Source organism: Hippocampus guttulatus, chromosome 4, assembly GCF_054856545.1.
Source record: "Hippocampus guttulatus isolate MCC_2025c chromosome 4, RoL_Hgut_1.0, whole genome shotgun sequence".
Lineage (NCBI taxonomy): Eukaryota > Metazoa > Chordata > Actinopteri > Syngnathiformes > Syngnathidae > Hippocampus > Hippocampus guttulatus.
Window position 1 is genome coordinate 10,066,584 of NC_141264.1, and position 27,414 is coordinate 10,093,997.

At 41.8% G+C, this 27,414-nt stretch overlaps 2 protein-coding genes across 5 annotated transcripts in view; one reads left to right on the plus strand and one right to left on the minus strand.

The window, feature by feature from the left end:
• Positions 1–2,365: 2,365 nt before the first annotated feature.
• Positions 2,366–21,002, plus strand: cpt1ab (carnitine palmitoyltransferase 1Ab (liver)). Of its 3 annotated transcripts, none has more exons than XM_086108210.1 (19): positions 2,366–2,504; positions 7,157–7,321; positions 7,762–7,904; positions 8,390–8,561; positions 8,868–8,969; positions 9,228–9,365; positions 9,474–9,551; positions 9,888–9,995; positions 10,583–10,670; positions 15,688–15,883; positions 16,260–16,448; positions 16,542–16,647; positions 16,757–16,873; positions 17,525–17,689; positions 18,111–18,242; positions 18,348–18,500; positions 19,145–19,258; positions 19,369–19,461; positions 19,546–21,002. In XM_086108210.1, the coding sequence occupies exons 2-19, from the start codon at positions 7,181–7,183 to the stop codon at positions 19,630–19,632; spliced, it is 2,322 nt and encodes a 773-aa protein (XP_085964336.1). In that variant the 5' UTR covers positions 2,366–2,504; positions 7,157–7,180; the 3' UTR covers positions 19,633–21,002. The 3 variants fall into 3 exon arrangements, with proteins under 3 accessions (XP_085964336.1, XP_085964338.1, XP_085964337.1); XM_086108212.1 differs by lacking the exon at positions 10,583–10,670 and adding an exon at positions 11,141–11,225; XM_086108211.1 differs by lacking the exon at positions 2,366–2,504 and adding an exon at positions 2,880–3,446.
• A 1,802-nt stretch (positions 21,003–22,804) lies between these two features.
• The window catches only part of LOC147205882 (SITS-binding protein), a 35,251-nt gene continuing 30,641 nt past the window's right edge, over positions 22,805–27,414 (minus strand). For both annotated transcript variants that reach the window (XM_086109937.1, XM_086109936.1), the window contains one exon: positions 22,805–27,319. In XM_086109937.1, coding sequence (XP_085966063.1) covers positions 27,146–27,319 — 174 coding nt within the window. In that variant the 3' untranslated portion in view covers positions 22,805–27,145. The remainder of the gene's footprint in view (positions 27,320–27,414) is intronic.

A 27,414-nucleotide genomic window follows, 5' to 3' on the forward strand; every position in this document is an offset into this window, starting at 1 on the left:
ATTTGTCTCGTCTTGAATTTATTGTGTCGGCACCAATTTATGACGCCCCCTAGTGATGATTTATTGAACGTGTGCATCGTGAGTACATCTCATCCATCCATTTTCAACACCGCTCATCCTGAACAGCGTTGCGGGAGGGTGCTGGAAACCCATCCCAGCTGACCTCGGGTAAAAGGCGGCCTACACCCTGAGCTGGTCGCCAGTCAGTTGCGAGGCACATATAGAGACAAATAACCATTCACACCCACATTCACACCGTCACTGGGAACTGAGCCCACACTGCCCGCACACATATTAGGCGAGTGTACCACTCAGTGAACTGTACATCTCAATTAATTTGAATACTTGAAAACTACATACCGTATCACTAGTTCAGTGTAAATAGCGAAACTCATGTTGTACACTGTACATTGAGACAATATTATTTTTCATAATATGGGTTGAACTAATGAAATAAATCAACTCTTCTATGATATTCTACAAAGTAAACTACTGAAATGCATTTATCCTTTGCAATTATTCATGTATTTACTTATTTGCTTATTTATTTATTTACTGTACCTGTTTACCTGAAGTTGTTCTCTTGCCACTTATCACAGATCGGCTGCAAGTGTATGGGACCTTTTGATTGTATATTATTATACTTATTATATTAATTATTATTATTATTATTATTATTATTATTATTATTATTATAGGGCAGACTGGTAGTCGACTGGTTAGCGCGTCGGCCTCACAGTGCGGAGGTGCAGGGTTCGATTCCGGCCTTCTTGTGTGGAGTTTGCGTGTTCTTCCCGTGCCTGTGTGGGTTTTCTCTGGGTCCTTCGGTTTCCTCCCACATTCCAAAAACATGCGCGGCAGGCTGATTGAACGCCCTAAATTGTCCCTAAGTGTGAGTGCGGATGGTTGTTCGTCTCGGTGTGCCCTGCGATTGGCTGGCAGCCGGTTCAGGGTGTACGCCACCTGCTGCCCAAAGACAGTTGGGATAGCCTCCAGCACGCCCCGCGACCCTTGTGAGGATAAGTGGGATGGATGGATGGATTATTATTATATTACTTAGAGCTGCCAAAGCAAAAGTGAATAAAGCCATAAACCAAGTGGCTCTGTGACCACCTTGGAGCCCCAAACATTCATTAACATTCAAAAGTGCCTGATGTAGTCTTTTTTTTCCTTTTTGTCCACCTTGTTTCAGATACCTCTGTTTAGTTACATCATAATTTAAGTATCTGCTTGTGATATTATTTTTATTATATTTAATTCAATGCTCTCTTTTGTACATGTACTGTATATACAATATATCCTAATGATTTTATTGGACTGCCCGAAGACAGCTGGGATAGGCTCTAGCACCCCCCGCGACCCTAGTGGGGATCAAGCGGTTCGGAAAATGAATGAATGAATAATTTTATTGGTTCTTGCACTTAATTGTTGTTCTTGCTGTGACAGTTCAAAGCCGAGAAGATATTTGGTATCCCACTCAGTCCTTTATGACTTGGAAACGACACATACTAAGCACAATAAAAATCTGATGGCCCCCCATAAAAGTGTATTTAATACAGTGAATCCCTGTCAAATTGTGTTTTGCAACTCATTAATTCGTTATTTTATTATTGTATGAATGACAGTGTGGTTCTGGGAGTGCAGAGCAGCAGACAGGAGAGCCCTGCAGAGGATCGTCAATAGTGCCCAAAGGATAATTGGCCACTTTCTACCCTCTTTGGACACCATGGCCAGCTCTCGCTGCCTCAGCAGCGGATAGGGAAATTAAATTTCTAGCCAGGTTGCAAAATGTTGCAGTAATTTATCAGGGCAAATTATCATTTGAAGTAACCAGGAAGTAGGATTACCAATTTCTGTTGGGAATAGAAATATATCATACATATCTTCCTTAATTTGCTGGCAGAGAAAATCGGACATTTAAATTGCTAGTGAAATTTATTAATATTTCCATACAGATTTGAAATATTGAGGTCTTGTGGCACAAACAATTCTTTACTTACATAATCATACTAACGCAAGTTAACCACACATATTATACTATTTTCCTTTTTCTTCCTAAAAGTGCTTTGCTGAGGTTTTTGGGACAACAACAGCAAACCTGTTCAAATCAAATGTAGGACATTTTTAGATTATACAGTTGCCCATATGTGATCATGGGGGGCTCCTTTTTGCCTGTGACCCCTAGGTGGACTAGAAGCCCCCCTGGTGATCCACGGTGTTTAATTGTCAAGAAAGTGGAGTAGAGTCGAGTGCACAAAAAAGAGCTCACGACGCTCAAGAAAAATCCTGACGTCACTTTTTAGTGTCCTCACTTACCTCTTACAGTACCTTATACCGGGACGGTCCTCCACGTGGCGCTGTTTCACTCGGAACGAACGTGACGTAGCAAAAGAAAAGGCGGTGTTCACAAGCTCTCATTCACGTAGCTTTTGTCAACGTTTGCGGTCCACATTCTTCAGCAGCCGAACGGTGTCACATTGTGTCCAGATCCATAGGAAGGCTCGGTGAGTAAAAGCTTTCCATGTAATCGCATCTTTCCATGGTCTTGTCTTGCCCACGGTGCGGTGAAAGGACGCACTCATGAAATATGGCTGCGACGTATTTGACAACACAAACGCTTTCAGATAAATGTGGCGAAATATGGTCCAAATTGTTTTACGATGCCGTCCATTCGAATATTTGAGTTGAGTTGTCAGTGCAGTGAGCCACTCGTGTGGCCCTTTAAATGCGTAGGGGAAAGACTCCCAACTTTTGTGCCAGGAAAGAAAAACACATTAAAGCTGTTCAGAGTAGAACATGTTTGACTCAGTTTAGCACGCACTCGTCATTCTACCACATGTTGTTGAATTCGGTCGTCAGAACCGTTGGTGTACCTATTCCTTTTATAACACTCCTTGGTCATTGATGAATTAAAACCATGCGTTACATTGTCCAGGTAGTGGGCAGTATCGCTAGGTAAGATGTCCTCCACAACACTTAGGTAGGCAATGGTGCAAATAGAGGTCATTCATTGTCATGGACACACACAGGGCACTTTGTCGTTCGGTCATAATGCATTGCATTAGATCTAAGCATCACAGTGGGGCGTGATGCAAACAAATAAGTCACAAACTAGGAATTAATTCCATTATGCGTTCGCCTGATTGTTAAACTCTGAAAAAGGCCAGTAGCGTTGCATTTCGGACTTGTGTATCAACACGTAAGAGACATGATGCACCGGAAGGCTTTCTTATCTTCCTGAAGGCTGCAGTGCATTATTGCATGCAAAACACACAATTTGGTTATTTACACCGGGCTACAAGCGAGTGACCCAGTTTTTGATGGACCACATGCTCTCGCTGCTCCTCCCATACCGCCCCATCAATGGCAGACACGTATGGTGTGTGTCTTTGCCGATAAAATTGTGTGTTTCTGGAGAAGTTTGGTTGTGACGGCACCTTTGAATTGTGAGTAGTTGATGACTGTGGGGGTGGTTACCATCGAGGGAAATGTTTAAAAACATGGACAATTTGACTAAAATGATGTATCTCTAAAATGGAAGCAGCACAGCATGTACGCTTATAGGTCTGCATAGGACGGGTTGTTCGTGTTGTTTCCAGCTTTTACTCGGTATCCAAGCGAGTAGCACTGCTCGGCGACCTTTCGCCCAGTTTCCGCAGTGGAGGCTGTATCACGTGATTAAGAGGGGGAGGGGCGGTCTGCGGAGACACTGCTTTCTTGGTTGATTGAAAATGCCCACGCGACGTGTCCTTAAACCCGGACTTTCCCTCTGTTGGTGTCAGCGTGAGCTTTCCACAACAGTGATAAGCTCTTTTGTAATTACACGTCCAAACGTAAAATGATTGTTCAAATGCATTTTTTTTTTGCACCGGGCAGCCGTAAAGCATGGGGATCCATAGCCTAAGGCCTACTAAGACAGTGCTGTCGTACATATGGTTATCATCCAACATGATTATACCAGCTACTAACTAGCGCTAAACTAACCTGGGTATTTACATATGTCATCTCCCATCCTAGGAGCGCCTCATGATCAGTAAATGTATTTCATAGTTTATTTGACCTTTGATGTTTTGCATTTTATGCAAATGTTATGATCGGCTGTAACGTCCTAATCCGCTGTCACTGATTGGATCGGTAAATTAAGACACGCTTGGCAACACAAGTTGGTTTATTATGGGGAAGTTCTGCACCCCCGTGCATATATTTAAATCCCAAAACTATCTGTGCATATATTTTTGAAATAACTGTGTCACATGTCTTGTGATGTCACACATACGGTCCATGACAGCCAATAAAGTTTTCTGTTTAATCTTGTCTGTGAAAAAACAAGTTGGTTGTGTGGGACTTCTTTGCGTTATTTGCATTCTGTGCAACATTGCAGGACTTTGTGGGAGAGCATTTACAACAGGGGTGCCCAAGTCCTGTCCACAAGAGCCCCTTTCCAGCCGGGTTTAGATGTGTGTCTCTCTCCTCCAAAACACACAATTCAACTGATTAATTCGTGACCATTTCAATCAGGTGTGTTGGAGTACAAAGACATCTCAAAGAGGCTGTATGGAGGCTCTCAAGGACCGTGCTTGTGCATCCCGATCCTCAAAATGGTTCCACCAATATAAATTGAATCTGTCACCTGCATATGGAACACAAGGAAGACCTTGCAAAATTCAAGAAATGCAGCATGGAAAAAAAAATAATCAAATAACAAAGTGGACACTAAAGCGAACGGCGTTAGATATTGCCCGTCTGTCTAGCCATGACAGCAAGAAGGTAATAGTTTGTGCTGGGAGTTTATACATTTAAATGGTTTTGCAGTTAACCAATCCTCTGAGGGCAATTTATTATTATTATTTTTTGTCCTGTCAGATTTCAGCGTTGATGTGGTATCGTCCACATACTTTTTCCCAATGCCTCAACCACACGCACCCACACTTTTTTTTTTCTCTATTTGGTGTACATTATTTTGTGATGGCGGTCCGGTGGTCGAGTAGTTAGCGCGCCAACCTCACAGTGCAGAGTTTGATCCCGGCCCTGGCCTTCCTGTGTGGGGTTTGCATGTTTTCCCTGTGCTTGCGTGGGTTTTCTCCAGGTACTCCGGTTTCCTCCCACATTCCAAAAACATGTATGGCAGGTTGATTGAACACTCTAAATTGTCCATAGATGTGAGTGCGGATGGTTGTTTGTCTCTGTGTACCCTGCGATTGGCTGGAAACCAGTTCAGGGTGTCCCCCGCCTACTGCTCGAAGACAGCTGCGATAGGCTCCAGCACCCCCCTTGACATTTGTGAAGATCAAGCTGATTGGAAAATGGGTGAATGGATATTTTGTGATGTGATGGCGTTGAGGAATGGATTAGGTCACTAAATGTCCATCGAAGGCCCAGGTTTGAAACTCACCGCTCGCCAACGGCTCTTCCAGTTGTTTCCAACCAAGAACTTTGATAATGTAGCAGGAAGTTAACCACCTTTACCCTAACTAACTACCATGGAATCTCAATCAGGGGTAGCAATCATTTTCATCCCTGGCCACTAGAGTTACGGTTTCCCTCGGAGGATCGGTTAACTGTGAAACAATTTAAATGTAAAAACTCCTTGTCATATTATTACATAGTAACTTTGCTAATGCATTAATTATTTTTTTAAAATAATTTATTTCCACCAACAAACTGATGAGTAAAGTGTTTATGAAGAAATATGTCAAGAAATATAGTGGCAAACATACTAACATTTACAACTCCTGTATAATTTATTAACACTTGGTTTAGAGTAGACAAAATCCAATGGAAGTATGAATTGGCTAAAAAAAAAATACAGGGTTGAAAATTTTTTGAAGCCATTCTCATCTGAACCACAACGTTGAGCCGAAACAACTGCATTGGTTTGTTTGTGGTAGTTTTGGAATAAAAGCAGGCAATGAATGCAATTTTACAGGTCATTTTTGAAGGCTTTAAGAGCTATGTAAATTTATGGGGCAAGTTTGTGTGTGTGTGTGTGTGTGTGTGTGTGTGTGTGTGTGTGTGTGTCCTTGTTTGGCTGACTTTTCACTGCACTGCCCTCTCAACATGTTTCCTTTAAAGCGGTAACAATGATGAGACAGTCAGCCAAACTTGTTTTCATGAGCCAGAAAGATGAGTGTCTTTGCTCCTTTAACTTCCACATGTTGTCAACCAAGAATTGGAGTACCATCCAAACAGGAAAGTTGGTAATAGAAAATGGCTCACACGTGATTACAATCTAAATTTAGCAACGGGGCTAATTTCCGATTGTCACTTCGTGCTCCTATATTTGTATTTTACTGGCAAACAACGCCAAATCAAACATGTATAGAACAAATTAACATACAGCGATGCACTACTCGATCATTGCGTTGTGAAGGGACCACATTAGCCAGTGAAAACAAATGAGTACGCAGCAATGTTGTGTTATTTTTGTTATTTTGACTTCAAAATGGCGCCGCGAGAGTGGCTGCCTTTCCAGCAGCTCCTATATTTTGTTGTTCTACTTCTTCCTTTCATAACTTTGCTGCTGTGAATTGGGAATTTCTCCATTGCGAAACTAATAAAGGTTTTCTTAATCTTAATACCAAACAGTTTCAAACAACAAAGTGCATGCAGGAAAAGTGGTTAAGATTGCACGAATGTCTGTGTCTTACGTGTTGTGTTGTATTATTTTGTCATTTCATGTTAACTGTTCTTTTGATTGCAGCGCGGGCACCCGCAGTGGCTCCTCTTGTTGTCTGGATGTGAGGGAAGACATTTCGTATGTGCTGTATGTTGCACATACAGCGCATTTGACAATAAAGTTGTACTTGGCAATCACTGATTTATATGATGTGGGCTTCTTCCTGATTTTACTGTGCCTCTGCCTTCTATGAGTCTGCTTGCTACTTTCAAAGCTTAATAACAAGGTTCACTTTCACCAAGGCAATGGCCATAAAGGTCCTATCAGTAACTTAACATTAACAACAATAACACATGATGCATCAATCACGTCAAAGGTGTAACAACTTCCATTATGCAATGCATCCATTTCATCACTCTTGCCTTCCACCTCGGTGATTATCTATTATAAGGTGAAACTAAAATGCGCAAGGTATGCACCTGCATCTCAGTGTTTTCTTGCGTCATGAGGGCATTCTTTCTCTTTGTGCTTCCTTCACAGTGACTTTGCACAGAAACAGCCACCATGGCAGAAGCTCACCAGGCAGTGGCCTTTCAGTTCACTGTCACCCCAGATGGCATCGACTTGCAGCTGTGCCACGAGGCTCTGCGCCAAATCTACCTCTCTGGTCTTCACTCATGGAAGAAAAGATTCATTCGCTTCAAGGTGAGCGGCGCTCTGTTGGCTTCAATGTGGCGTAGTCAGACTCTTGAACCAATTGGGGCCATTTCAAATGCACTTACTGAACTCGTGCAACCTATTATTAAAATACTGTATATTAGTCTTTTGTTTGGGCAACAAATTGCTCCATGAAAGCTCTTTCTCAGCAATGTTTGACAACATTGTTCTTTATAATTGTGCGGATTGTTGTAGATTACCGAGCTTCCGATAGGTCACACATTCTCAAATAGCATGCCTGACATTTCTCTCTGTTACACCTTTGTCGACTTGGCTTTTTACACACACCACTCTCCGAAATCACTCAAACATAATAAACTGATAACATTCTCTTCATAATCAGCTACCCGACTTTGATAAATAAATCAATGTCAATCTTTGTTTCCTGGCTTGACTTCACCTTGTTTGTCCTTTCTAACCTTTCACAGAATGGCGTTATGACTGGTGTGTACCCAGGCAGCCCTGCTGGCTTCATGGTTGTGGTCGTGTCTTACATGTCGTACAATAAATACAACCAGCTGGATCCATCTCATGGCTTGTTTGCCAAACTGGGACAACACATGCCTATTAGGTAAGCCCTGTAGTAACTGCATTCAAAACAACAACAGAACAGAACCAGGGTAGCATTGTTGCCAATGGTAGAATCTTGGTTGGTTATTGCACCTTTTGGTGCGATAAATAGTAGATCCGTGTTACATGCTAAACTAGCGAGCAAGTCGGGAAGATGGCCCCTTCATTTAAAAGCATGTGAAATTATGTTTTTATTCGGGCTGTGTTTGACTCAGTGGTGACTCAAATTAAGCTATTAAAATCTTGTAAACAAGAACCATATTTGGAAAGGCACCTGTTATAACCCCCCCCCCCCCCCCCCAAAAAAAAGCCAAGATCGAAGATTACTTAATTTGTTTATGCTCTATGAATTGATGCTCTAGCCAATTTATTTTCAGAACAGGAATTATGATTGTGTTAAAAGAGAGTTGATATACCTGATACAAGGTGCTGGTAGCTGAATGCTGGTATGGCCTTTGTGTCACTTTTTCTTCTCCTCCTCTGCAGTAAATATATGTCCACAGACAGTCAGAAGATTGTTGGTGGGGTATTGGTGGGCACAGGTCTATGGGTGACCATAATCATGATCATGAGGAATGTCCTCAAGTGCCTGTTGTCGTGGCACGGTTGGATGTACGCACGCCACGGCTCAGTATCCTGGTCGACGCGGTTGTGGATGGTGAGGCACACTGATTGCGCAATGTTCTCGTACGAGCTGTCTCCATATACTCAAGAATGCAGACATTTTGGAAGAAAATTGGTCAATTTCAAACCTGTTATTTCGTTCTGATTCTTCAAAAATGGCCATCTCTTTAACCCACTCTCCAATTATTTTTCTTATAAGTTTATTATACTTTAATGATTAATTTGCAGAATCAGTGAGACCTGATATGTGAGCTGTCTTTTAACAAGATGAATGAGTTTTGTTGACTTTTCTGTTTGACGCCACCGCATTCCAATGAACAATACTGCTTTTCTTTTTCAGCTGTTAGTTAAGGTGTTCTCTGGAAGGAAACCAATGCTCTATAGTTTCCAGAACTCCTTGCCACGGCTGCCTGTTCCATCTGTTAAGGATACCTGCAGAAGGGTATGTTCTGACAGGGGGAGAAAGGGTTCTTGTTTCCTTTGATAAATTTTCATCAGAGCAATGACAGGAGATCCAAGTTCATCCCTTCTGTTGTATCTATTTCAATTGTTATAATATGTATGCTCAGACGAAGGTTATGTCATCAACACGCTTTTTTTTGTACCTTAGCAATTAAATAACACTGTAGCTCTACTTGTTTTCCTGACTTACTATTTACACTTAACTGTTACCTTTTCCCCTGCATCTTTTAACTCTCAGTACCTTGAATCAGTCCGCCCACTCATGGATGATGAACAGTTTAAACGGATGAAGGGACTGGCTAAGGACTTCGAGTTGAATCTGGGTCCTAGACTGCAGTGGTACCTAAAACTGAAGTCATGGTGGGCCTCCAATTATGTGAGTCACAAAGATTTATTTTACCCCTTCAAATTGTTGTGGAAAGAACGTTCTCTCGCAATATTACCTAATGTTCATCTCTGCCATTCTTCACATGCACCATCACAGGTCAGTGACTGGTGGGAAGAGTACATTTACCTTCGAGGTCGAGGGCCCATCATGGTGAACAGCAACTACTATGCCATGGTACTAAATCTCGCCCAGTTATTTATTTGTAGAGAAGTATAGGCCTGAATAGAGAATTTCATTCTGTCTGTTTCACTCACAAATCAGACCTCGTACGCTTTCGAATTTGGAAATATTCTGTGTCAGCAAGGTGGCTTTAACTACACAAATGAGTTGACCATGCAGTGCCGACCTTAAACCATTGATAATTTTGGGAATCTGCACAGCAGTCCAACTTTCCCATCGTGAATGCAAGACTTCAATAGCAACATAATTTGATTCGCTCTCTCTCTCTCTCTCTCTGTAATGACGTTGGCACATCTTGTACCAAGTGTATGATTCCTCTTCTGTCTGCAGGACTTTCTGTATGTGTTCCCCACCTCAATTCAGGCCGCCAGAGCAGGTAATGCTATTCATGCCATCATGCTCTACAGAAGGAAGCTGGACCGAGCCCAGATCAAGCCCGTGAGTATGGAACACCATTAGAGTTCTCGCATCCCCCCCCCCCCCCTCTATTACGTACAAATGCTTTGTCAAAATGATTCATTCGTCCAATCAATTCAGTGGTACTTTGTATGTGTTCACAATGCGCAACACTTCGAGCCGTAACTGTAAACTGAGTGATTGTGGAGAGTGTTGTTGGCTCACAGTTTTTGCTTGTTTGAATCGAGATGGTGTCCTGATTACTGACAAAGCGAGATGATCAGTGTATTTTTAACCTGTCCTTCTGCTTCTTCAGAGTGCAGTTGAAAGAATTGAAATGAATTTCCTGATGGCCAAATGTACTGCCAGCTTGACCTCCACCCCTTTCTTTCCTCCCTTCCCCCTCCAACCCGCATGATGCCCACATGCAAATTTCTAGTGTCCTAATGGAGTCTTGGCACATTTTCTGCAGTATATTGCGTGAACTCACACTGGCCCCAGCTACAAAGACTCGCTGTCTGTATGAATCTGTACAAATCCCCACGCATGGGCTTGCGATGTTAAACACTCACATTCAGTTGTCTCTGTCTTACTGTCTTGTCCTTTCGCTGTGCCGGATGCTGCGTTAGATATACTTGCTGGCAAACAAGGTTCCTCTGTGTTCGGCTCAGTGGGAGCGGATGTTTAACACTACCCGCATCCCCGGTTTGGAGACAGGTAAGATGAGGGGACCTGTGCTGTACCCTCTGAACCATACCCTTCCCTCTGACCCGAGCCATCACAATGGCAGCAGCCATTGGAAACCCCTGCCTCCTTGATTCTTTCTCGACAGCAAAGCCCTGAAACAATACAACCTCTGATTGGCTGCCATATATACGAGTTTGAAAATGAATGCAAGTAGTTCGTGATGTATTTCTGAAAAGTCTCCACATTGGCAATCTCGGCTTTGCCGTTGGCATTGAAAGGGTTGGTCATTGGTTTCTGGTTCCTGTTTAAATCCCTCTCCCCTGGCAGCCTTCTGAGGTTCCTCCTGCTGCCTATCAAACCAATCGTCATCATTTCCTCTCCACCTCATCCATGCTTCTGTCCCTGTAGGTGTGTGTGTGTGTGTGTCTGCTGCTTTATCTGGATTATGGCGATTTAGAATGTCCTCTCGATTTGTTTGACTCTCCCCTCTTGCTTTTCAGCTCATGCTCCTAAACACTATTCCCATGTGTTCCGCCCAATACGAGCGTATGTTCAACACCACTCGTGTTCCAGGTGTAGACACAGGTAGAGTCTGCAGTGTTGCCTCCTCCTCGCTACTCTGACTGTAATTGTCATTGGGAAATGTTGTCTCTCTGTGGGGGGGGGAATCGGACCCAGTAGATTTCGTAATACTGTACTCATGTGTTCTGCTCCTTGCACATGTGGTGAATAATTTGCATGTGGCTGAAGTCCAGGTTCATTGTAAAAAAAAATGGTGGGTGAGATCTACAAGACCAACTAACCTGACCTGGCATGATTACGGTGTTGAATGCTAATGGCTTAATTGTAAATGTACAGCCAACGTATGAGTTATTTATTGCATATACCTACTTGGAAGCGGTTGTGCATTTGGAAGGGGTTTAATTTGTCGTGTTCAGAAATTAGTCAGGGGGTGTGTTTTGTTTCATATTGAGTGGCATGCAACACTTGTTGGCAATTAGTTGACTGGGCCATATCCCAGAGGCCATATCTGTTATATTGGATTGAGCTGTGTTTAAGGTGGAGGCCATTTTCGTGTAGTTTTGCTGTGGCCTTGAAATAATGCTGCATGAAACCCAAACTGAGGCTGAAGAATGACCTACTAACAACACCATGAGACAAAACTGTCGATGTGGTGCAGCACTGAGCCGTTTTTGATACTGCAACCTCAGTTTCCTGTTCTAAGCTGACACGGTTGTTCTCTGGTTTGTTCTTTTCCTGCTGTTGCTCCTCTTCCTCATCTATTAATGCATTGCGTGTTCAGAGATGCCCTTTTGTTTATGTCAGTAGTTGACTTAGCGGCACTGTCTTTTTGTCAGCTCTAACGAGACTTACCAGGCACCTCCGATACGGATGGTGGGTTTTCCTCCCTGATTTTCTCTGAACAATAGAGAAAGAAGTATGCTTCCCAGTGACAACTCTGCTACGAGGTGACATGAACCTCTGTTGGTTCCTCGTCATTGTCTTTGTCATCTTCATTATCAGCGTTTGACAACATACAGCTAGGAGTAGCAAAAAACACTTAACATCCTCTGGAGTAAAATTCGTCGACTTCCATGGCCAAACCAGAGACCTCGTTCTGCTCCGTGGGCGTCTCATCTGATTGCCGTGTTCAGTATGGAAAACTCACTGCTGATTGCCCCATTCTGAAGCAATTACAGTGCTGTAGTGAAATACGGCCTGTGAAAAGAAAGTGGATGAGCAGTGTCTGAAGTGCGCGCTACCAATTCCACAATGATTCCTTTCAGGTCACTTGAACTGCCTTGAATACTTATTTGAACCTCATCAGTTTGGCCATGTGCCCAAATCTATTTTGTGACTGCAGGTTGATTGACTTATCATGACATATTTGCATTGACAAGAAGGGACATAGGTATACCTTTATAAAGTAGCTGCAGAGTGTATATTCGATAGTGAACACTTTTTACCTCAGGGCTGTGTTAGGTATCTGAGAGGGCACAAATAATTTGCACTATAGATTAGATCGTGGTTGTCACAATCATACAAACTCCAATTCCAATCAAGTTGGAATGTTGTGTAACACCTAAATAAAAAAGCATACCATGATTTGCAAATCCTTTTCCATCTATATCGAATTGGATACAATACCAAGACAAAATGTACCGGTGTGTAACACGTTTCCAAAAAGGGGCGGCCCGGTAGTCGAGTGGTTAGTATGTCGACTTCACAGTGAAGAGGTGCCGGGTTTAATTCTAGCTCTGGCCTCCCTGTGTGGAGTTTGCATGTTCTCCCCATGCTTGCGTGGGTTTTCCTCCCACATTACAAAACCATGCATGGCAGGTTGTTCGTTTCTGTGTGCCCTGCCATTGGCTGGCAACCAGTTCAGGGTGCCCTCTGCCTACTGCCCAAAGACAGCTGGGATAGGCTCCAGCCCCCCTCGTAAAAGCAGTTTGGAAAATGGATGGATGGATGTTCCCAAAAAGGTCGCATGAGCAGCAAAAGACTGGGAAAGTTGTGATGATGATTGCTCAAAAAAAAGCCACCCAACCAAAAAAAACAAAAACAAAACTGGAACATTCCCCACCTGAACAGGTTAATTTAAAACAGGTGACTGATACAATTGGGTATAAAAGGAGCATCCCCAAAGCACTCAGTTTTTCACAAGAAAAAATGGAGTGAGATTTACCACAGCTGCATGAGCAAATAGTCCAACAGTTTAAATAGATTTCTCAACCTATCGTTGCAAGGAATTTAGGGACTTTCATCATCTACGGTCCATAATATCTTCAAAGGATCTGGATACATCTGGATCTGCCTGTTAGCTTCGATTCCCTCAGGTGGCACTGCATCAAAAACCGACATCAATTTGGAAAGGATATCACCACTTGGGCTCAGGACCACTTCAGAAAACCATTGTCAATCAACACAGGTTGTGACAACATCTAGGGATGGAAGGAAATTAAAACATTAGCTTGCAAAGCAAAAGCCATATACATATCAACAACACTCAGAAACGCAGCCGGCATCTTTTGGGCCCGTGTACATCTGAGATGGCCAGATGAAAAGTGGAGAAATGCTGTGGTCTGAGTCCATATTTCAGATTGTTTTGGGAAATATTGGGTGTTGGGTCCTCCTAGCCAGAAAGAAAAAGGACTGTCCAGATTGTTACCGAAAGTTAGCATCTATGCGGTGTGTTCGTGCCCATGGCATCTATGAAGGCACCATTGATGCTGAAAGGTACATCCACGATTTGCTGCCATCGAAGCAATGTGTCTCTCAGGCACATTCCTGCTTATTGCAGCAAGACAATGCCAAGCCATTTTCTGCACTTGCTTCAACAGTATGGCTCCTTAGTAAAAGAGTCTGAGTACACATCTGGCCTGCCAGCTGTCCAGACCAAACACATTGGTAAACACACCCATGTCCCATCTCTTTTACAAAGTTGCTCGCATCAAATTTCAATTGAGTGGATATTTGAAATAGTTGACCTAAAGTTGAAAAGGGTTTGCAAATAATTGTATTCTGCTTTTATGTACATTTCACGCAATGTCCCAATTTCATTGGAATTGTGGTTTGTAATGTACTTTTAACATGAACTTCTAATGCAGGGGTCACCAACTCCAGTCCTCGAAAGCCTCTATCCTGCAGTTTTTTTCGATGTTTGCCCCCACCACCCCACCTGCTTCAAATGATCAGGATCATTATCAGGCTTCTGCAGAGCTTGCAGATGACCTGATCATTTGAATCAGGTGTGTTTGAGGAGGGAAACATCTCAATCGTATCTAATCTGAATTATTTTGAAATTGAAATGCACAAGGAACAGTTTGTATTACCTGTTTGAATTTGAATTAATGTGAGGATTTAATGGTTTTATGGTTGAGCATTGATAGCTTGTGTAGGTACATTTTAGAAAAGAAGACGGGAGTCGATAAATTGTAGAAAACACTTACTGTGCAATAACATTTTCCTTGATGGAAGTGAAGAAAGCAGAGCAGACTAACTATAATATGCATGTGTAGTACTTGGTGTTTTGGGGTCTATTCTTAGTATATGCGCACCCTTGTGTTGCCTGTAACAAAGTTAATTGCTGTTTGAACACTACAAGCATCACTGAGGCAATATGATTATTTACTTTGCATTGAACATACCAAAGCTACTTTGTCTCATATCTACACGGTACTGTTCAAACATGCATGCATCAAACTCTTCCATGTTACATCCTCCTCCTTGCATGTCCTTCATTTCAAGCTCCCTTTTACTACACCCAGGTACACCTTTCCGTTTCTCGCAATGACCTTGTTTTACATCGTTGTTTCACATGTGACATTAATAAATGCCACATCTACATTTTGAAATAATCGCCGTAAATGTTCCATCCAAACATGGACAGCTGTATTTTTGCGTCGGATCATATTTACTGTTTGGTGCACTCAGAAAGGATTCTGATCCCCCTTGAATTTTTCCACAATTACGTTTTGGATGAAATTGATGCCCTGAGGGTTCCATAAAAGATGTACTTTTTCAGACAGTTATAACACCATAATGAAAACAAAACTCTATTTGATGTAATTGGAGCACCTTAATGGGAGTTAAATTAACATTAATTGTTTGATGCCTCAGGACAGTAACCCAACCCTGAAAAAGCAACTCGGTAAAAAAGGTGACGTCAAAAGTTCTGTGCATCGTTTAACAAATGTGGAGCAGAATTTGTGCCTTTCAATATTCCTGGATGAGTTTCCAGAATGTTCGCTCCTTCAATATGGGGGGGGGGGGCTTAAAATGCTTTCTCAGGTGCAAGGCCTTAAATATACTTGTACTGTATTTGCCTTGCTAAAGAATTTCCTGAGAAATTAGTTTAAACCAGCTGATTTCCAATCAAATTGTACAAACATCTCAAAGATGATGAAGATGGCCTGAATACTCTCTGAATGCACCGAGATCTAATTTAGTTTGAATGAGGTTGTCTAGAGTACACAGGCAAACAGCCAATTACAGCCTCGCCGACTGTTTGCCCTTCCTCAACTTAGCATTGGTGCTTGTCCTCTAGATATCCTTCAGCACACGAATGAGAGCAAACACATAGCCGTGTACCACAAAGGCCGCTTCTTCAAGGTGTGGATGTTTTACGATGGACGGCTTCTGTTGCCACGGGAGATCGAACAGCAGATGGAGAGGATCCTGGCTGACCGGTCTGAGCCCGCGCCAGGAGAGGAGAGGCTTGCTGCCCTTACTGCGGGGGACAGGTGGGTGCATGGCCGCATCAGTCATTTATTTATGAGCTCTGAATTGCAGAGCAAAGGGCACGCGTGTAAGTAAAATTACACATCACGTGATGATTTTAGTCTCCGCGATGGTGTCCAAATTAGTAGCTATAATTAAAAGAAAAACTGAAGAAAGCCTCCAAAATGTTTTCACTGTGATAAATAGCTTTTGTGTCCACAGATACAAATGCATCAAAACATGAAGACCTACGGTATTTCTTCATTTACATAAAGTCAAGACAAAATGCTACATTTTTGAAAAGCCTAAAGATGGGTTTCTTATTATTTACTTTTTGCAAACAACAAATTGGATCCATTTTTATGTATGCTTTTCTTCATGTCCATTGTCTTTGCGCAGGACGCCATGGGCAAAGGGCCGCGACACCTACTTCAGCCGTGGCAAGAACAAGCAGTCTCTGGATGCCATTGAGAAGGCAGCATTCTTTGTGACCCTGGACGAAACAGAGCAGCGGTTTGATGAAAGCAGCCCAGTCAAGTCTCTGGATAGTTACGCCAAGTCTCTGCTCCACGGAAAGTGCTACGACAGGTTTGAAAAGATGCATGGGGAGGGGGGGGGGGATCATTGGATGAAGCACAAACCTGTTGAGTACCCTGACAGTGTTTTCCCCTTTTTACTTAGGTGGTTTGATAAATCCTTTAACCTGATCGTTTTTAAGAATGGCACCATGGGTCTGAATGCTGAGCACTCCTGGGCCGATGCCCCAATCATTGGTCATCTGTGGGAGGTGTGTCATTGTCCCTGAGATGATATTGAATTGAGTTTTTGTGTTTTGTAACACCAACTTGTATTTAATCAATAGTCATGCTTAACCATGACTATTACTTGTTTGGCAGCATGTGCTTTCCATGGACCCATTTAAGCTTGGCTATACTGAAGACGGTCACTGCTGTGGGGAGCCCCATCCCAACCTGCCTGCCCCCCAGAGACTGCAGTGGGACATCTCAGATGAGGTAAGATCAGCTGTAGTTGCGATTTGCATGACCACAGGACTTGCCTTCCCCCTGCTGGTTACAGCTTGCAGTACAGTGATCCCTCGCTATTTCGCGGTTTGTTCATCGCGGCTTCAGTGCATCGCGGATTTTTCAAACATATTCATAAAAATGTTTTTATTTTTTTAAGTCCGCAAAAGGTCCGCCAGAAGCAGCGAAAGTCGGCAAAACAACAGCGAGTCACATAGAGCAACATATACAGTCCTACATGTCTATGTTTACTGGTTTTTGTTATTCATAAACTAACCTAACTTATATATTCTCTTGTTTTATGTTGAGAGGCAAGAAATTCAATCTGTTATGTTACACATATACACATGTTAATCACTTCAAAATTTCCTTCTACATGCATGTATACCATTTAAATTTGGCCTTATAAATATAATGTACATGTACCTATATGGAGGGGGGGTCGCTACTTCACGGATTTTCGTTTATCGCGGGTGGTTTTTGGTCCCCATTAACCGCGATAAACGAGGGATTACTGTCGTCTTAGCTGTATGCAAAGAGCTAAAGCAATTTCCATTTTATGCTAACTGCAGAGTGTTCGAAATATGTTGTCAACGGTGTACATATGTTAAGTCAAGCGTGTCGCCTTTGCATTTCTTCTAGTGCCAAGGGATCATTGAGTATTCTCTGACAATTGCAAGGACTCTGGCTGACGATGTGGACAGCCACATTTTCCCCTTCAGTGATTTTGGCAAGGGCCTCATCAAGAAGTGCCGCACCAGTCCTGATGCCTTCATCCAAATTGCCCTGCAGTTGGCTCATTACAGGGTTTGTACTTTCAGCTCCCTGGCCAGATACTAAACTTAAGGATTTTGTAAAATCAGTTTCTGCGATAGTACTTATGTTGAAATGTATTTTCCCACATATTCTCTGTCTTTATTTCCCATTTTTTCTGTGTGACTGATTAATTGGGATTTTATTTATTTACTTATTTTTATCCCTATCATAAAGGGCTTCACTGAAAACCAAAAGAAGCAGCATGCCCATTGACTGTCTTAGAATTCCAGCAGAGGGCAGTCAAAACTTCAAATCACAATAAGATGCTATAAATTATCAGCAAACAGGTTTCATCAGGTGTGCTTCTGGAATGTGTGTGCGTGTGTGTGTGTGTGTGTATATATATACACACGCACTGGAATATGAGATTTTAAAAAATGGATAACAGCCTAAATTTCTTATCACCAAACAGGACAAGGGCAAGTTCTGCCTGACCTACGAGGCCTCCATGACACGTTTGTTCCGTGAGGGTCGAACCGAAACGGTCCGTTCCTGCACTACGGAAACGTGCACTTTCGTCCATTCCATGATCAGAGATGAGACTGTAAGAATGGTTAAGAATCGTCTTTTTTTTTTTTTTTTTTTTGCAGTTGCTTCTACAATGGATTGCGATGTACTTCTGCTGAACAACACTTCTTCTCTTTCTCAGAGAGACCAATGTCTGAAGTTGCTCAAACTTGCAGCAGAGAAGCACCAGAACATGTACCGCCTGGCTATGACCGGCATGGGCATTGATCGCCACCTCTTCTGTCTTTACGTGGTTTCCAGGTACCTGGGAGAAGACTCGCCCTTCCTCAAGGAGGTAGAAGCGTTTTAATGTGAATTTTTAAATTTTGTCAGGGGACTGTTGGAAGTCGCCGCAGTCCAATTCGACATTGAGACTGTTCAATCCTTTATTTGTCCAAATTAATTTTCCCCCCTCATAAACCTTTTGCCATAATATATTCTAGTTAGGCAGCAATATGTACTTGTGGTTAGCATGTCTGGTCAAGGGAAAGATGTTCTAGGTTCGAATTCCCTCTCTCGTCCTTTTGTGGGGAGTTTGCACATTCTCGCTGTGCTTGCATGTTTATTTCCCCAGGTACTCTGGCTTTCTCCCACACTCCAAAAACATCCACCTTTCTTTTTGTAACACTCTCAAACTAAACCAAAGTTAACTTGATGATCTATGTCAGAGATGGAAGGTCACAAGCAGAATAATTAATTGCTCTTCCATTCAATGCTGGTAGCTTCGCATCCACTTTTTGTGACAGTTTTATTCGCCTTGACATTTTTCTCATTTAAAATATGTCTTGTCTCGACAAAGGTTGGGAAATGTCCAATTTGAGCATTTACTGACAGAAAATGAAAAATGATCAATAGTATTTTTTTCGAGGAGGGGCAGTGGGCTCCCCCTACCTGTTTTTCCTGAGCAGAATGGTAATTTTCAGGTCTTTTGGTTTTTAGGTGCTATCTGAGCCGTGGAGGCTATCCACGAGCCAGACGCCGCTGCAGCAGGTGGAGCTGTTTGACCTCGTCAGTCACCCTGAATATGTGTCGTCTGGAGGCGGCTTTGGACCGGTAGGTTGCCCACACGGCTCAACGGAATCGACGAAACATGGATTGTTGTGGAATATTTCAACATAGCAGATTGGGAAGATCCTCACTTGTCTTTTTCTTCCCTCGTCAAGGTGGCCGATGACGGTTACGGTGTGTCTTACATCATCGTTGGAGAAAACTTGATCAACTTCCACATCTCCAGCAAACACTCCAGCCCAGAAACTGTACGCTCGCCTGTGTTTTACCACAGTGACTCTTGATCTTTCTGTTGACTTGTTTAAATCTTGCTCTTGGTTTCTTTTCGACAGGACTCTCACCGTTTTGGTGGCAACATCAGACAGGCCATGTTGGACATACTTGACCTCTTCCAGCTTGAGAACAAAGCTTCCAAGTGAGGGCCTTTCTCTGGTCCATCTCACGATGCCTATTCTTCCTGAAGCTGTACAGAATCAAATATTGGTTTGGGTTATTTTGAGGTGATGTTCCACGAACAAACTGGTGTATTGGGATGTTTTTACAAACCTTGCTCTCGTTTTATTTGTGAGGTGTTTATGTGGACTGTACGTACATGGCAAATTGTGGATTCTAGTGGCGTTTGCTGCACGTAGTGCGCACATTCACATTTCAATTTACAGGACTGTACGCACCAGTGCCTTATGATGAACTGCTTGTGTGAAAAGGGCAGGAAGGGAGGAGCGATCAGATCTGACATCTCTTTTATCTCCCGTCATCTGAAGCACTGAGCAATATCCATATCAAAGGTTTTGATTTGCAATGTGGTGTGAGATATATTTGTTGCTTTGTTCCGTTGTTTGTTTTCTTTGAGGTCTGCTTCCATTTCATTAGTTGCAGTTGCACGCGACTTCCACTTGTCAAACTTGCCTTGTCGCGATTTAGTATCGTGCTGATTGTCAAGCATTTCAAATCGAAACTCATGATCAGCTTTGGGCCAAAGAGTGAGCTGGATTGTAGAAGACTTCGAGCTGTTTCCATCAATGGGCCCCATAATGCCTTTCTGACTCATGCACATATGATTAAACGTGTTGCGTGTTCATATATGATGTAGCGACAAATGTTTGTCTTGTTTTCATCCTCAGGGTTTGCTAACTTGGTGTAGAAAAGTGCTTTTATTTCCAGCATGTATATGTACAGCGGTAGTTGAGATGCAGTTCGATGCGGCCACGATGAGCCGCATCAGGGATGACGGTCCCTCGCGCAGTCACAACTTATGGCCACAATTGTTCATTAACGAGTTAGTAGTTGTACACTCCATGAATGAAATGGTTTTCTCACATCACATCAATTCTATGTATCATGAGTCCATTTGGAAGTTGTGACATGAGAGCATGTGTCGTTGCTACTCCATCATGCATGCAACAGAAAATGGGGTCTGGACATCTTTCCAGTCCATCATGAGCGGTTGTCTTGCCTAGAGTGCATTTCTATTGTGTATATGCTGACGGTACATTTTATTTATTTTTACCAAATTTTAGAAACGCACAGTGAACAGATGTCGACATGCTTATTTACCAAGGCTTTTTCTTTTTCTGCTTCGAGTACTTCTCCGATCTGTTGTTGACTGCCTTTGCCAGTAAATATCTTCATATGATTTATCGGAAAACATTCTTGTTTATACCGCTTGCATGGTTTTTGAAGATGATGCTGTAAATGTTGGCTTGTAATTTAAGGTAAGAAATGATAAGCAGCTGTTGCATACCAAAAGTTTTAACAATAAAGTGAATTTCAGAAAAAAACGGAGTGTGAATAGTCTCTTGTGTGTTTTTGTCAAATCAATCAAACTTTTAGTTTCACCTTCATCATGCATCATTACCTATTTGTAGCAAATATACGGCACATACAGTAGCTGTACTGCTTATATTAAAAAAAGGTAAAGAGATCCCTTTTTCAATGTATTCATCTACAGCAGTTACTCTGGAGCAAATCGTAAGGTTTTCATTATTGCATTATAATTTTTGCAAATAATTTTTTACTCTGTCACATTAACCTGACACCTCACCACATGGTTGCACTAGCAGCTCTCAGGTACTCATTTCCATTTTGGAGAGTACCGTTTTTAGTAATTGTCCCATGGAAGGTTCAGCCAGTCACTCATATTGAAGGAAGATGTTTGAAGGCGTCACAAGGTGACACCTGTCCAAGGAGGGCACGGGCAGGAAACGATTACATGTGACACTGTCTGCCATGTGGGCAGTCGCCTTTTCACTCACTCACACACACTCACACCCAGCCTGATGTCACCCTGGCTCGGGCTTCCGATAGCAGGCTAACATTTCAAGACTGCATTCCTGAGGTCAGCTTACTCTTCTCATCTGAGAACCTTCCGTTTGGCTGATTAACGGTTTTAAATTTTTAATAAACGGTGATTAAAAAGGCCTCATTTTCATCGCCGAATTCACGCGTTTATGTTTTCATACAGCAACGTTTATGCTGACCCTGAATGACCTCAGAAAGATTTGATAAGTGTTGCTCCTGAAGAAAACATTCTCATTGCAATTCAAGAATAAAGAGAGAAATTAGGCAAAGCCTTACCAGCCTAATAAAGAGTTTCCTTCTGAACACCACCACCGATTCAATTGTAGACTTAATTGGCAAGCTTGAAGACCAGACACTGATACTTAAAGCCTTGACTTGCACTTTCTAAAAGTAGACTTTGAGAGAGCTCTGCAAGCTGCAGTTGTCACCGTCTTAATTCATGACCTGCTTTTGCTCCCTCAAAACAAAAGAGGTGACGTGACTTTGTCCTGTTGTGTTTTTTTTTTGTTTTTTTTTTCAAAAAGGTCATTCACTCCTGCGTTGTGCAGCAGTGTTCCATCGCAATTGCCAGCATTCATTTCTAGTTATGCTGGACAATATTTTTCTCAGGCACGATTGGACAATCGTGTAGATATACCGAATTGTGATGTATGATTACATGAAAACAAATGGTTGGTTTGTAGTTGTCTGGATGAAACTATCTATGTGTTGTCTTCAAATATTATAAGTTTTGGCATTGTGAGTGCTTTGTGTGTCCAGAGTAGTATCCTTCAAAGAGATCGAGGCAATAGCACACAGGATCCTTCGTTTGTCCTATCTTCATCAGCTGACATAGCATGGAGCTGCTTTCCCCACATCTTATCTCGATTTAAAAAAGCGCCTTCTGAAAGTGAGCGATTAAATCCAGGGTGTAAATGGAGAGTGTGAGCTTGTTTGTTGGCACTGAGGAACCACGCATGACTCCGGCCAGCTGCACCTGTCTTAATGCGGGAGAGGAGCGAGGCCCCCTTGGCCCCAAGGGGGAGAGGAGCCAAGACCGCAGGGTAAGGACGAGGGGCTCAGTGGAGATTGGGCTGAATGTGACAACCGTAAGCGAATCTTTCCCACTTAAAGCTCTCTTAACTATAAATATTTTTTACATTTGGATTACAAGCAATTTGTGAAGATTGAATAAGTCTTGCGCAAACTGCTCATGTGTGATGTGGATGGCATGACGAGAGAAAAAACTTCAGTGTTCCTCGCCTTTAAAAAAGCATACAGGCGTTCCATAAATGGCAAGCAGCAGACTCGAGGTAGTAAGAAAATGTAAACTTTATTTGAAAATTAGTCATTCTAGATTCGCTGATTTACAGGAGAGAGAAAAGATAGAAACAAACATTTGTAATGGCACAGTCATCATCATATGTACTTTGCTGATACTGCAATAATCCAGGCCCTCGAATTGTCCATATTAGATTAAGGCACAGTCTGTAAAGCGAATAAAGCATTTCTGGCAGTTTACACTTAAACATACCACGACATTTCTGCAACGCATGACGAGTGGGAACTGTACAGCTCCTCAGGTGGGCGGGGGGAAATCACAGTTTGTCCATTGTACATTCATTTTTAGGGGAAATTAAGACATGACTGTGTTGTACTAAGACATTTGGTGATTGGATAAACTTCAGTAGACCTGAGTGTTGGTACAGTAAACGGGTTGGTTACAGAAAATGGAGTGGTAAATAAAGCATTCAGTCTGTCTGTATCTCCACACCACCGACAAAATAACCATCAGAATAATATAGAATAGGAGGCGAAAAGCAGAGCAAGTGCAAGGTGATGACTTCTGTCAATTTGAATGTGACTCCAAATAAACAAGAACATATAGATCACTGGATAATGTATCTCATTAGGCAGAGTATTTTAGTCCAGGAGACGAATGAAAATGAAACAGTTCACTGTACTGAAGAAATGGATGCGATGTCAAGAGAAGCTCAGCACAGTGTGGCCAAATTACATGGAAATGCCTTTAGTCATAAACCCCAGCGAAATCCTGTTGTTATTGTTGTTGGTATTTCACTTGTAGTGGATAACAGACAAATCGATGAGGGCGCGTCGTGACAACGTGATTGATGTACACACAGCCTTACTAATCCTTTGCCGACCCCATTTGCATCCACAGGAAGGCAGGCCTGTTATAAATATAACGCCATCTGGCTGAAGACAATTACTAACACAGTAAATGGAAACGAGAAAAGCTCAGTGCTTCTGGACAAAACATATTTTGCCATACAAACATTTCTTTTTCTGGTAAATTCCTCCACTGTGCACTTCCTATGACACATCTGCACAACATGTGGGTCGCCATCAGGGGTGGCCCGCTGTCCTGCATGTACACCAACACACCCGATTCAAATAATCAGGATCGTTATCAGGCTTCTTCACAGCTTGCTGATGAGCTGTTCATTTGAATCAAGTATATCAGAGGAGGGAAACATCAAAAACATGCAGGATAGCGGCCCTCCAGCCTTCTCCGCCTGTGATCTAAATGGCCTTGACAATGATAGAAATTCTCACTTTTGATCACCTGACACTGAAAGAGAGTTAATACAGTGGTATAAAGTATACACACCCCTGTTCAAATGGCAGTTCTTTTGTGATGTAAAAAAAAAAAAAAGGCGACCAAGATTAATCCTTTTTTTTTTTTTTTGGTTAACGTGACCTATAACATGTACAATTCAGTTTAAAAAGCAATCCTTTAAGGAGGATAAGTAAAAATAAACAATTGAAATGATGGAATTGTAAAAGTATGCACACCCGCTAATTCAGGGGTGTCAAACTCATTTTTCTCGCGTGCCTCTTTGGAGTTACGTCTTCTAAAAGAGGGTCGTTAAGGCAATGAAACCAAATAAACGTTAAACCTCTTATCGCATTATTACTTGTACACGACAGATTGATGGATAACCAGTTTTGAAGTCAGTCAAATCCACTCTAATGGTTTGATATATTATTGTTCAAGTGAGTGTGCACAGGGTAAGAAACTATTGCAAAATCTTAATGTTATTTTTTACACATGACAATTTGACATTTCGGATTTTGGCAAGGATCATGCAAGTTGATGATTTGCTTTCGAGGGCCACATAAAATGACATGGCGGGCCGGATCAGGCCGGATTAGTTTGATACCTCTGCTCTAATTGGATGTGTCCGTATTCAGAATCAAGCAATCACATTGAAACTCATGTTGAATGAGAATCAGCGCGTGAATGCACACCATTTAAAGTGCCTTTAATTAACCCCAAATAAATGTTATCTGATCGAGTATATTATTTTCTGACAAATCTCCCCAACGCGTGGAAAAATGTGCTATGATCTGATGAAATCGAGTCTGAACTTTTTGGCCATAATTCCAAAAAAAATGTTTGGTGCAAACACAGCACTGCTCATCGCTAAAAGAACACCACATCTATGGTGAAGCATGCATAGTGGTGGCAGCATCATGACCGGGGGTTGGGGCCTGAGACAAAATGGGAAAACAATTTGACCAGTTCAAAATAGCAGTCGGTGTTCATGCAAAAGCTTCAGGCTTCCGCAAGACAAAAAAACAATTGAACAAAATCGGGAAACGCCTACTAGAACAGCTGAAACGTTTCGTGGTGGCAGGTGTACTTTGCTAACATTTAACAAGAGTTTGGATGTGATTGGTTGTTTTTGAACATTGCCATATTCCATTGATAAAAGTGTGTAGACTATTGCAAACACATTATCTTAGTTGTTGACCTTTACTTCCACTTCTCACAAAGATTCTTAAAAAAGTTGACTGAACCGGTTATAGGTGATAATACTGGTGGAAAAAGTTTTGCTTTATATTATATAGCTCATCCTTTTAGATCACAAAAAAGGTCATTTGAACAGGGGGTTGTAGAATTTTCATTTCCACGAACAACAATATATTTATTAGTGTTGTTGTAATTTACACTATACTGTATCATAGGGCCGTGACAAGACTCCCTTTATTGCCATTCAGTCTATAGTAGACAGCAGGATGAAATTCCCGTGCAGCTCGCTCAGTTAAGAAACAGAATGTATTTGTTTTGAAAAGATGGGATTTTCAAGTTAAAAAAAATCCATGATCAAGAATTTACCTGTACAATAAAACCATATGGCAGTGATATGCTGCAGTGAGTATTATTTCAAAAAGAAAGATCTAGCTGATTGAAGTAGCATCGAACAAATACCAGCAAATCCAGTATATTGTAAAAAATATTGCACCTAAAGGTTGAACTGTATAAAGCTGAACCCTTCTCATGTCACGATACAGGTGCATCTCAATACATTTGAGACTATCCTATTTATGATATGCATACATACATGTGCTTTGCAAATTGTGAATTGTGAGTTGTCATTGAAGCTTTTATCATCAAAATTATAAAAAGTAAAATCAAAATTCCACTATGTGTAGTAAATCAATAATGCGAGTTTCACTTTTTGACTTTACCTAGTAAAACAAATTGACTAAAGTTTTCCACCATATTGTAATGGATTGTGATGCACCTGTACAAAATCACCAAAGTTGTATCTCTCTTTATAATATAGTTCATTTCACCAAAAACCTCAAACTGAGCATTATTTTCTTTTTCATGGCAGACGTTTTGATAGATGTAATTCAATTGCGTTGGTCTACAGCAGAGGTTGTTTTATGCATTTCTGTTTGATTACTTTCCAACCACTGTGGTACTGTGGAGGGCAACTTTGGACAAAATGGACAACTTAGAAAATTTGAAAGATGGCTATTAAAAGCACTTACTGCAGCAAGTTAGTAATAGGTTCAAACGAAGCAGAGATACTACAATATCAGTGGCTTGGCCTCAGATTCGTGATGTGGCCTGCAGCACTACGGGATAATCAGATGTCAACAGACTGGCGTGTGTGTGTGTGTGTGTGTGTGTGTGTGTGTGTGTGTGTGTGTGTGTGTGTGTGTGTGTATATATATATATATATATATATATATGTGCGCTAAGGAGGTGTTATACTCGGTTAATACTGAAAAACATTTGTGGGCGAATTACATTCATTGAAACATCAGCTCTGTGGCCTAAGCGGTTCAAGTAGACGCCTTCTTTCAAAACCTGTGAGCAAGGATTGTGTCTGCACAGTTTCTGTGAGCTAAGGTTCCCTCAATAAAGCCCATTCCAACACCATATTCATTTCACTTCATTTGGTCTTCTTGAGAGATTCAAATTCATTTTAAGCAACAAGGGGCCTGTTTTGCCCCTCCTTTTCGAGAGAGACAGCAGCAGCTCATACCTTTTTAGACTGTAGAAAGGCAAAAACAAGTATGTAAACGCACATATTTCTCCAGAACGTACATACAAAGAAGCAACACAAAAAAACCCAAAATGAAATCAAAATCAGCCAAGAGGTAAAACTGATTAACAGTCTTTAAAAAAAAGAGAAGAAAACTACACCCAAAGAAAAACAAAAATAGAAATCATGTCGAAATGTAAAGTGCAAGTTTAAAGATATATTTTGACAAGTTGTCTCAATTCATGGCATTGAGGCAAGGTCAATGGTCTCTTGTGGAAAAAGTGCAAGTTTAAAACAGCACGAGTGTCAAATATGATTGGAGACAGTAACAGGATAAGTCACATGTGACTCATCTTCGCCGTAAGAAAACACCCACCGCCTCCAAGGGCACAGGGTAGTGCTGTAGGAACGTCCCTCCATCGAACACCTGAGCGTTTTGACTGTCCTGCCACTGGAAGCCCCCGTCAGGTAAGTAAATGTCCCTCCTCACTGCCCCCTTCTCCACCACAGGTGCCACCAGAACCTGCAACGTGCAAAAAAAAAAAAAAAAAAAAAAAAAAAAGCCAAAACAAAAAAAGCTTCGATATCTGGATACATGCACAGCATGAGATTGTGATG